Source organism: Ostrinia nubilalis, chromosome 2 (assembly GCF_963855985.1).
Source record: "Ostrinia nubilalis chromosome 2, ilOstNubi1.1, whole genome shotgun sequence".
Taxonomy (NCBI): domain Eukaryota; kingdom Metazoa; phylum Arthropoda; class Insecta; order Lepidoptera; family Crambidae; genus Ostrinia; species Ostrinia nubilalis.
In genome coordinates, this window is record NC_087089.1 from 8,587,156 (window position 1) to 8,599,230 (window position 12,075).

General features: G+C 35.5%; 1 protein-coding gene across 1 annotated transcript; it reads left to right on the forward strand.

Annotated features, from left to right (window-relative positions):
* The first annotated feature begins 5,672 nt into the window (after positions 1-5,672).
* On the forward strand, positions 5,673-11,792 carry LOC135082039 (cytosolic non-specific dipeptidase). Its single transcript, XM_063976792.1, has 10 exons — positions 5,673-5,767; positions 5,862-6,222; positions 6,317-6,514; positions 6,603-6,864; positions 7,545-7,692; positions 7,803-7,903; positions 8,033-8,163; positions 8,836-8,958; positions 10,014-10,172; positions 11,179-11,792. The coding sequence occupies exons 2-10, from the start codon at positions 5,959-5,961 to the stop codon at positions 11,227-11,229; spliced, it is 1,437 nt and encodes a 478-aa protein (XP_063832862.1). The 5' UTR covers positions 5,673-5,767; positions 5,862-5,958; the 3' UTR covers positions 11,230-11,792.
* Positions 11,793-12,075: the final 283 nt, after the last annotated feature.

The window sequence follows — 12,075 nt, forward strand, 5'->3', positions numbered from 1 at the left end:
ACTTTGAGATTGCTTTAGTCCATTTTCTGTCAAAAACTGATTTAACTTTTCATTCCAGCATCTGGGAGCTTCTTTTAATCCGTAAAGAGCTTTTCTGAGTTTTAGTACTTTTCCTTGTTTTTTATTTACACCTTCAGGATAATCTATATACAGGGTGTTAGGTAAATGGGTATATGAGCCGAGACCAGCCCATGTTAACATAGTCATATAAATACTATAGTGGTGTCAGAAAGTCTGGGAAAGGTACCATTATTGAGTAATCAGCTGATTCAGTTTTTGTCGCCAAATTGCGTCGTGACACCCCTGAAAATTAATAGTACGACAAACTAGCGTAGATAAAACAAATAACAGAATTCATTATAATTTTCTGCCTAAAAATTTGTCTCTGAGAGGCAAAAACCTTAAGCAATCCCCCAGGAAAATCAGTCCATCTAAAAAGATTTAGCACAAGTCAAATACTCCCTTACCTTATTTGATTCGATTTGGATTTTGGATAAGTAAAAGTAAACAAAGTGGTCAAGAATTAATTTTACTTCATTGACTGTAACTTACTTATTAAAATAAACCGAATAATCAGGACCGTTCATTGTGGACGTCATTCGGCTGAAATGAATGAAGGAACGAATCATTAAACTTGATAACTTTGATTAAGGAAAATGAGACATTGTAGGTAATCATCTAAATTGTATCATCGTAAATCACGATATTGTGTACTAAAAATACCTTAACTAAAAATAAGACACCATTGAAAAAAAACCTTAGGCATTAAAGAAATGTGTCCAAAGCACTGTTTAATCTTTGAAGGACAACGAAAAATCTATTGTTGACGAACAATGGGACCGGCACGTGTAGTGCGAGTGAGACGCAAGACGTATCGCACGGCGGCTTTCACTTGCAAGAAAGAGTCGGAAGATCATCGCGGCGCAGGAGTAGTGATGTGTAAGGAGGTGACATTGAAGGCAAAAAATCGATTAAGATTTTTCACGTGTTCAATAATAAATCGTTAAAGGATTTTTTTTCTACAAATAATAAATTTAGGTGCCATTAATTCATTTCCAATCATTAATGGAGACGACATGTGGTTGGGGTTAAGTTTTCATTTCATGATTGACTAATGAAGGTCGAGTCGTCTGGGGTCAAAGTGTCGTAATTACAGTGCCGTAATTACAATCCAGTTGGTCAGTACAGTAGTCTTGCCGATTGTCTATCAATAGCCTATCGAAAGGCCACCCAATCACTCATACTATCGTTAATAAAATATCATATTTTCTAAAAATAACAGCGTTTATCGCAAATTTAAATTTAGCTAAAACATTTCCAAAAGCATGGCAGATTACGGTTTTCTTAATTTACCAAATAAAACTGTGTTGTTTTTTTTTCAATGTCTTCTATCAATGCAATGGTATCGTTAAACTAATTTAGACCCATCGATAGTATGAGCGATTTCAGGTAGGTAGGATCTATCAATTAATCGATAATTGATTTTAAGACATTCCTATTGATTACTCAGATGGTTTTCAAACAATTTGATATTTTAATCGATTTTTTGTAATATCAATATCGATTACCGATTTTATGGAAAAAATAATGACCTCGCACTAGTTGCACCGCGCATGCGCCATGCGGCCATGTTTATTTGTTTACATTATTTTGTCAGTAAATAATTTGCGTTCGTTGCGATGTTTTGTTGTTGACTTTCTGGATAATTAGATATTCAAATAGCTACTTATACAGTATTACTTATACAGTGAAATTATGGTGATGTGTGTTGAGTGGTTTTGGTGCAATAGGACTTTGTGTCTTCTTTAGTGTGATGAACGATTTATGTCCGGGAGACCTTCCGTTCCACGATGCCTTGTATCTTAATGTTTTCGCGGGTGGGTGAATCGACACCACAATACCACCGAAGGGAGACCCGGAGATCCCGTTCTTGAAAATAGGATTTCACTACAAAAACCTACCCGGTCACTTGAAAGCTTGGGAAGGTGAATAAGTGAGTGGATGGATGTGATAGATGTGTTGCGATTCGTTTTGTGAATTAGAGTGAAGTGTTACCCCCTGAATACCTTGGATTGCTTGCAGAGTCAATAAAAAGAGGTAAGTGAAGAATTGGTTCAAAAGTAATAATAAAAGTGGGCGGTGCCGACTCGCGTCAAAATTTGTCAATGAAATACCGTTTGACCACGTTTGACCCAGGAGGGAGTTGCGCGATCGTAGGGCTGTCCAAAAATTAAAATAATAATAATTTATTTAGTTTTGTATGGGAAAATATTTTTTATTAAATATTACGATATCCACTTTCTGACACCACTATAGTATTTATATGAGTATGTTAACATGGGCTAGTCTCGGCTCATATACCCATTTACCTAACACCCTGTATATATCTGTATTTAATTCTCCATTTAAAAACGCTGTTGGGATATCTAGTTGTTTGATACTTAGATTTTCTTGAACTGCTTTGTTTATAAATAATCTTATTGTTGTCATTCTTGCTACTGGTGCGTAAACATTCTGAGTGGTTTCTTCTTGAAAGCCTTTAGCCACTAATCTGGCTTTCTTAGTGTTGTCAGATTTTGTACGGAATACCCATTTTGTATCGATTATCTTGTGACCTTTGGGTATTTCACACTCTTCCCATGTGCTCAGCTTTTTATGTGCTTTTAGTTCCTTCTCTATAGCTTCTGACCATCCTTCTTTCTGTATTGCTTCTTTGTAGCTTATAGGATCTTCTGAGATTAATGCATACGCTATATTTGTCATGTCATAGTCATCATATTTCTTAGGAATCTTTACTTGTCTCTTTTCACGATGTAGTTCCTGGCTTTCTTCTGTGCCTTGTACTGGTTCTTCTGTCATATCCATGTTTGTCATATCCGTGTCTGTCATATCCGGTGTAATATTCTTAGAGTTTTCTTCTTCTTCACTTTCTTCTATGTGAATAGTATTATGATTCTTTTCTTCTTCATATCTGTAATCTGCCTCATCAAATCTTACATCTCTTGACTCTATTATCTCATTAGTCTTTGGATCCCATAGTCTATAGCCTGATCCACAGTATCCTATCATTCTCATAGGTTTTGCTCTTGGCTCTAATTTGCTAGGCCTTGGAAGTATTAGGCTCCAAGCCTTTGCTCCGAAAACTCTCACTTTATCCAGATTGTTTTTGCCATACCATATTTTTGCTGGTGTGTCACCTTTAAGTGCTTTCGTTGGTGACCTGTTTATTATATAGGCCGCACATCTGATTGCCTCACCCCAGAGATACTTTGGGAGGTTGGTTTCTAATAACATTGCTCTTACTTTGTTTAGTAAAGTTAAGTTCATTCTCTCACAGATAGAGTTCTGCTGTGGAGTGTATGCGCATGTAGTTTCTTGTATAATTCCATGCTCTTCATAGAATGACTGCAGTTCCTCATTTAAAAATTCTCCACCTTGGTCGGTTCTGATTCTTCTAACATTGTTTCCATTATTTTTCATAATCTTTATGTACCTCATAATATAATCCTTGGCTTCATTCTTTGATTGCAGAAGATGTACCTCCAAGAAATGTGAACAGTCATCTATGATGGTTAAGTAGTACCTTTCTCCTTCTAGTGTTACAGGTGTGACTGGCCCACCTATGTCACAGTATACCAATTGACCTATTTTGTGTGTTCTCGGTATAGGATTTTCTGTAAATGGGTTTCTGCCCGCTTTTGCCTCCATGCATACAGTACATTTTTCTTTGGATAAGGGCAAATCCAGGATTTTCATACTACTGTAATTTAAGTGGCCCATTCTTCTATGCCATAGAAGCTCTTGCTCTTCTTTTGTGATCAATCCGTGTGACGCATTTAGATTCAATTTCATTTTAAATAGTTTCCCATCACAGTTTCCTTCAATTTTAATATTACCTTTTCTCATCATGGCTTTTTCTTTGTTAAATATCACTTGAATTCCTTTCTCATTTAGTTTTAATACTGACAGCAGATTGTGTGTTAAGTTTTCTACAATTAAACAATCTTCTATAGTCACTCTGTATCCTTCTTCAGACATTCCAATTAAGTCTCCTTTGTATAAAGCTGTCATAATTCCTCCATTTGCTGCTCTTATATTTATTTGTGAAATCTTCTTTATGTTTGTCATGTATTTTTCATATTTTTTATTTATCAAATGGTAAGTAGATCCTGAGTCTATAACTAGTTGTATATCTTCATCATGTGACATTGTCTCAGCCGGTATAGTTTGTGTGGCTACAAATGATACATTCTTGTCTTTGGTGTTCTGTCTCTCTCCGATATTTGCCGAGGCTCCTCGGTTTCCTCTTCCTCTGCCTCTGTAGTTGCCTCGTCCTCTATAGTTATTGTAATTTCTCTTCGTGCAATTTCTAGCAATATGACCGAGTCCTCCGCAACTGTAGCATTTGAATGTGGTGCTCTGAAATACATATTCTCCTTTTGAATTATTTGTTGCTTTGTTATGAGCCTTCTCTTTCATTTCCACATCAAGTAATTTGCATTTTATAAATTCCACAGTGAGTTCGGTGTTAGACATTTCCAAAGCTGTTACTAAAGGTTGATATACTTTCTCAATACTAAGTAATAATTGACAGACTTTTTCTTTTTCATCTACTTTTGTACCGCTCGCTTCTATGTCTTGTATTATTTTCTCGAACTTATTTAGAAATTCTTGTACGTTTTCTTCTTTTCCTATTTTTAGGTTACTGAGCTGGCGTTTTAGGCATAAAGTGCTGAGAGTGCTCTTTCTTTGGAAGACAGATTTCAGCTTCACAATCATTTCAAATGCTGATTGGGCTCCTTTGACGTACTCCAAGTATTTATCAGGTATTCCTTGTATTATCAAGTTTCGTGCCTTCGCATCATTCTTGTTTGTTTTCTCTTCACTTTTGGTATAAATTGTTTCTTTTATTCCTTTTTCATCGAGTGCCATCTCAATCCTGAAAAGCCAGTTTTCAAAATTTCCACTATCCAATTGTGGCACATTGCTTGTTGTTGCAGACATTGTATATATTTTCTCTGAAATCAAGAGCCTACCCCAAGAGAATTTCTATAACACGTGTGGACCTTTTTTTTTATGACCACGTTTTTTGATTAGACTTTTTTTTTTTACTGCCTATTCTATCCTTTGTCCATCTGACTTACTTATGGGACTGGGCCCATAACCTATCGGAATTCTTGTTTAAATGAAAGCCCCATAAGTAAAAGTAATCAGTGACATTTATTTTTAACTTCTCAATTATAATCTAATTAAACCTACGCACAACACGTCCGCCATTGCGAGTACGAGGGGACCGGGGATGAGGGTGTCATTTTGACAGCTCCACAGATAAAGTATTTTATCGAATAATACCGAATGAATGATTATATTCAACAGAAAGGCATCAAAACATAATATTAATTGATAAATTTATAAGGAATGCTCTGATTCTTTAGTGCAGGCGAAAGCTCGCAGGGCTAAAAATGCGTAAAGTGTAATAAATTGTTGGGTGCCACATTCTTAATACCCACCTGAATCTCTTTTTTTTTAAGGTAGGTTAAAAATACATATTGAAAATAACGCCATCTATTGGTACATACATACAATACTAAGTCACATTTTACCTCTTTTGACAGTCTGAGTTGTTAATGTTGGCAGATAAACAGTTCATTCATTTCATTTGTCATTTCCACAGTCATTTCTTCATTCATTCATTCATTGGTCACAAACTGTCAGTTTTTGTTGACGTTCTCTAGTGACAAGTCGTGTCAAAAAACTCAATTGGTCGGTATGTATTGTTTTATCTGATAAAAGGTTAGAATTTCTTTTAAAATGTCTTCGTCGCTGATATTAAAAGCGTTGCGTGTGTGTAATGATTTCAGATTGCCGACGAAAGTGTCGTCGATAGCACACAACTGTCATAATCGTTATCTTCCTTACAAACAGTACTCTATTACTCACAAAGAATTTCCTCAGAAAATGGCTGATAAATTGCTGCCCCAATTATTTAAGTACGTTGATCAAAATGCTGACGCATTCAAGAAGTTATTGAAGGAAGCGGTAGCCATTCCTTCTGTGTCTTGCGACATCAAATACCGTGATGATTGTGTACGAATGGTGCACTGGATGCAGGATAAACTGAAGGAAGTTGGTGCTAGTACAGAGTTGAGAGATGTCGGCTTCCAGACCATTGATGGGAAAGAGGTTAAACTGCCCCCTGTTCTAGTCGGAGTCCTGGGAAATGTAAGTCTACTTTTTTCTACACATTTGATTCAATCAATTAGCACTCCTTATCACTAATTTAATCCTACTCTCTGATCAATATTTTTGATTGTAGGACCCGAAGAAGAACACTATTTGCATCTATGGTCATTTAGATGTGCAACCTGCCCTCAAATCAGATGGTTGGGACACAGAACCATTTGATCTGCAAGAGAGGGATGGCAAGCTTTTTGGCAGGGGCTCCACTGATGACAAAGGACCAGTACTCGGCTGGCTTCATGCCATTAATGCTTACAAGGCAGTGGGAGAAGAGGTAAAAATATACCATACTGAATGAAATCAAGATTTTAATGTAACATTTTGTAAAATGAAAATTTACTAATTTTAATTACTTATTTTAGTTACCAGTTAACTTGAAGTTTGTCTTTGAATGCATGGAAGAATCTGGTTCGGAGGGCCTTGATGCCCTCCTCATAGAACAACTGAAGCCTGAAGGTTTCTTCGACACTGTGGACTATGTGTGCATATCTGACAATTACTGGCTTGGCACCACTAAGCCGTGCATCACCTATGGTTTAAGAGGAATCAGTTACTATTTCCTTGAGGTGGAGTGTGCCAAAATGGACTTGCACAGTGGTGTGTATGGGGGCACAGTGCATGAAGGTAAGAGCAAAAGTCTTGTCTTTGTATAGATTTATTTATTGGGTTATCAACATGAAAATGAAGAAACACAACAAATATAACTAAGGTAAAGGTCTCAAGTTAACTGCTCCCACACAAACATAGATACGCATCATTTGAAGAATATTAAGTAATATTGTTGTTTTATCTCAAGAATCTTAAAAATCTACTCTGACCATTATGATTGCCTTGTAAATAAAACTAATTTCTTATCAGTTAAGGCCTTTTGTTTTATCTGATATTTGCTTGTTGTTACCAAGTGAAGTTAATATTTATCTTTGGCTTCTGTAAATTATATTGTTAGACTTCTTAAGGAGATACTGCCTTAATAAATAGTACCTTATGATGTCAAATTCATATTTCTGAAATTATAGATAACTTTCATGTCAGGTATTTTATTTGAGGTGATATTATCTTGGCTCAACAATATAATGTATTTAATTTATTTTCCAAATGGCATTTATTTCAATGATGGTTTTTAGCAAAAACACATTAGCAATGTTATAGGCAAGCTCAAATTGGTGCTTGCATTTATTTTCCTTATAATGTTAAGCTGACATGTCATTATTAATAATAATGATCAGTAAATTATTTCATGTATGACAGTGTTATCTCTTTGTTTTCCAATAAACAATTTATTTATCATTGTTTGAATGTTGCAGCTATGTCAGATTTGATATATTTGATGGACCAACTTGTTACTAAGGATGGAAAGATTCTGGTCACTGATATCTACAAATCTGTTGCTCCCTTGACTGAAAGTGAAAAGAGCTTATACACTAATATCGACTTTGACCCTGAAGCATACAGGTACAACTTGGATTAAAGTATATTTAATATTGTAACATATAATTGTATTGTAACTGATAAAAAAATATTTTGTATAATTGTATTGTAACTGATAAAAAAATATTTTGTAGGAATTCCATTGGAGCACACAAACTAGCTCACAGTGGTGTAAAAGAGCAGTTGCTTATGCACCGCTGGAGGTACCCTAGTCTATCTCTGCATGGTATTGAAGGTAACCTTTTTTGTCATTATCATACTTTTAAAAAATATATGTATAATACAATGCTACAAAAAGTCTTTATGTAACACTAATGTTCTGCTCTTTTAAAATTAATTTCATTTTACTTAATATTTATTTTAGGAGCTGCTTTCCAACCTGGTGCTAAAACTGTCATCCCAGGGAAAGTGATTGGAAAGTTCTCAATAAGACTTGTTCCCAACCAGGAGCCCGAAGAAGTTGAAAAGCTAGTCTTTGATTATGTTCACAAGAAGGTTAGTAACTCAAACTTGTTTGTGAAGCAATTTTTTTCTTTGTTCTTTATTGCTGTTAAATGATAGCTAGTTATAGTAATCTGACTTCTATGTGCAAAGAGTTAAAGTTCAATCTACATTACAGTTTCTCACATAGCTAGTCATCGTTGGGATGTTATAAATTAACGTCGGCAATTCAGCATTGTTGACTCATTGATATCCTTACCGAGCAGCATTATTCAATTGCAGCCGTTATTGTTGGTCCATTATCAATCTGCTCTCAATTTCATTTGCAGATGTAGCTATACTCATGTTTGCTCATTCCAAAATGATTGAACTTTGTAATGAATGACACACACAAACATAATTCTTTACACAAGTAATTAGATAATTGATTGTTTATCTTGATTTTGAGTAAAACAACAAATTAACGTAATAACAATTAACGTAACACGCTACGCCTGCTTTTATAAAAAACTAATCAAAAGATAATTCAAATTTTATCAAACTTTCCTTCTGTTATGAATCTGTTCAAAAAGACTTATTTTCGATTTATTATAAATATATTGCCAAATTAAAATTTAGTTAGATGATTGGCCACATAATTACTCACAAGAGCTAATTTCAATCTCACTGTTTTAATAAAATTGTTTCAATCACAGATCTCTCCAATCTCACTTTTGTTGTTTTCAGTGGGCCGAGCGGGAGTCGCCCAACAAGATGCGTATCACGGCGCAGAGCGGGCGCGCGTGGACCGAGAACCCGGACCACCCTCACTACCAGGCCGCTGCGAGAGCTACCAAACTTATTTACCAGGTATTAATAGGGATGTTTCCTGGGTAACAAAGCAAGAGTTTGAATTAGTCCGTCAATAGACATGTTGACACCACCAATCAATTGACGTACTTTTTAAAACTGTCAAAACGAAACTCCCATAGATTTTGTATGGCACTACAAGCAAGTGACGTCACTATTTTTTCAAGTCAATTAAACTACTTTTTTCAATTACAATGCGAACAAAAATCGTAATTTACAGGTAATTTAAAATTAATTCAGTTTTTAAGACCAGAATGAAGGGTATTTTTAAAAAAGTAATGGTTTTGAATTATTGGGGTATGGTGTCAAACTGTCTATTAACTTATCAAAAAATATTCGACACGTATTTTGTACCTTTTCAAACTAATGAAAATTGAAAAGGATAAAGCGCGCCAAAGTTCATAAAAAGAGGCGCCCGTGACGTCAAGGCGTGCTTAAAAGTGTAGCACTTTGTGACGTCACGCGGAACTTCAACATACCATAACTTCGTAATTGTTTGATTGTCAAATAAAAATATACGTCCAATATTTTTTGATAATGTAATTGACGGACGTAAAGTTTTTTTTAGGAAACTAGCCTATTATCACCACTATCTATGTCTAATGATGCTCGTTATTATCCAGCTACAGACTGTTATAATTAATAATTATTATCTACAAATCGCCTATTGTCTAATGAGGTGACGCTACTACATTGATTTGATATTATAACTGTGAGCGAGTCCAGTTAGTAATGAACTTTCATTTACGGCCTGTTCACTCCAATGTTTTTGAATTTAATTTATTCATAACTAGAGACCTACGGCTTCGCACGAGTGAAATGCTGACATAAAATGTCCATAGGCAAGCTTTACTGAAGCACTTTACTGAAACTCAAGGGGTGGGCATCTATCATCCTTCACTATATCATTTAACCCAAGTAAGTCCCATCCTATTTGGTCCCACTATAACTTTTTTAACTTGAAACTGGAAAATGGCACAAATCAAGTCGGCCTCGACGAGTATTGCCAACATCAAAAAAGAAGAAATAACAAATTTTTATGTTTTCTCCTGCAGACTGACCCAGACATGTCCCGCGAAGGCGGTTCCATCCCGGTGACGATCACGCTGCAGGAGGCGAGCGGGAAGAACGTTCTGCTGCTGCCAATGGGCGCCGGCGACGACATGGCGCACTCGCAGAACGAGAAGCTCAACGTGCGCAACTACATCGAGGGCGTGAGTATACTCCATAGAGATATACAGGGTGGAAACGATAAGTGATCTCACTCGATTTATTTATAAACTATACAAGATATCAAAAAACTAGTTACTGATCCTGGAAGTGCTTCATGAGCTCTTTCAAACGGTACTAATAACAGGTTACAGAATAAATTAAAACTATCTGAAAATTCAATGTTTCCAGCTTCTATACTAAATGTATGCCAACCACACAATATTAGAGTGGCGCCCCGCTGTCGGATAGGACAGTTCAGTATTTTGGAACTATAATAGTAGCGCCCTCCTGCAAATGTCATAATTTATAGTTGTCCAACGTGGCAATAATAGGAACTAATAATCCAGTATTGATAGTAGCACCCTCCTGACAATGTTATAGCTGGGACGGTTCAGTCGTGGTTCAGTGTTGGTCATCTATACCTGCGGCTGGTGGGCCGATGACGGTGGCGGTGGCGCGAGTTGCTGCTCGATGCTCCTGACAGTCAGCGCCATTAGACTTTGGCAATTTTGCAAACCAATAATTTCTAGTTCCCAGCAATTCGAGAAACTTATTTTAGCAAAGTGAAATAATGTTGAGATCAGTAAGACAATTCAGTTCCTGTTTCAGTTGACTTTTATAATTTCTTCTATACAAAATTGTCCGAGTCTGTTGGCGTCAATTATGCACTTTTTTAAAAGGATAATCCCTTTTAATATGCTAGTTGAGCACCACGAAACGAATTAACGCTTTGGTGATATGGGTTATTCCCGATCGTGAAAAATTTACGTTGACGTCACTTTCTGCGCGGATAACGTTTTTCGTAATACGTTTCAAGAATACTTAGGCTGAGTTGCACCACTTAACTTTAACCGTAACTATAACGATAACCGGTGCTTTTTGTATGGAGTTTGACAGATTTTTGACGTTTGTCAAAGTTAAAGTAAGATGGTGCAACTCAGCCTTAGAAAAGACTAACATACAATATTGAAATAGGTACATAAACTTACTGTTTTTTTCTTGTTTCAGGTAAAATTGTTTGCCGCATACTTATACGAAGTCAGCAAGTTGTCCAAGTGATTTTTGCTCAATATTTAATGTGATTGTATCTAAGGAACTCTTCACAATAACTAATTAATAATTATATAGCTTTCATAAATAAATAGTACATTAGAAATACGGCATTGGTACATTCCTACAATGAAGTACAATTTTTATATTTTTTTGCATTTAACGCATAATACATTCGTTTTTGTATATAGGAAATAATCAGTGCCTTATTTTGAAACTCTCATAATAAATAAATAATGTATTGTAATCGGATTTATAATTCTAAATATCTCATCAGCAATATTGAAAGTTGTGAATTCAATTCTTACATATATTTAGAATTATTATAAATTCAAAATACCATTAACCATTGCATTTTGCTGATTCATCTTGACCGATTGTTTCATATTTGCAACAATATTTCTGCGGAAAAGCTACCTTACCTCATACGTCGTCGGCACAGCGCAGCGTATTGCAATTATATTGGCATAAGAATACATTAGTGTCTTAACTCCACCATTTTTTATTGTAATTTATTTTACATATTTACTTTTTATTCTCATACAATAAATATGTTTATCGTTGAACATAAATTGTATTTTTTATCCTTCCATGATCATTACATTCTACACAGTAGGTACTTCTACCTACTTAATCAACTCTTTCGTGATCTTGAGGTTAGAGATTGGACTGTCTCAACTTGGTTCTAATCCTAGAGAAAGTAATCTAAAACTTTATCAGGAAACTGTGAAATTGACAATAAGCTGGGTTGGAAATTGGACCCAACACATACTTGTGATATTAGGATATTTGCATTTGCCTCAGGTGGAAATTGACCTTTTCACTATTTCGTCAAGTTAAAAATAAAAGCTTGTA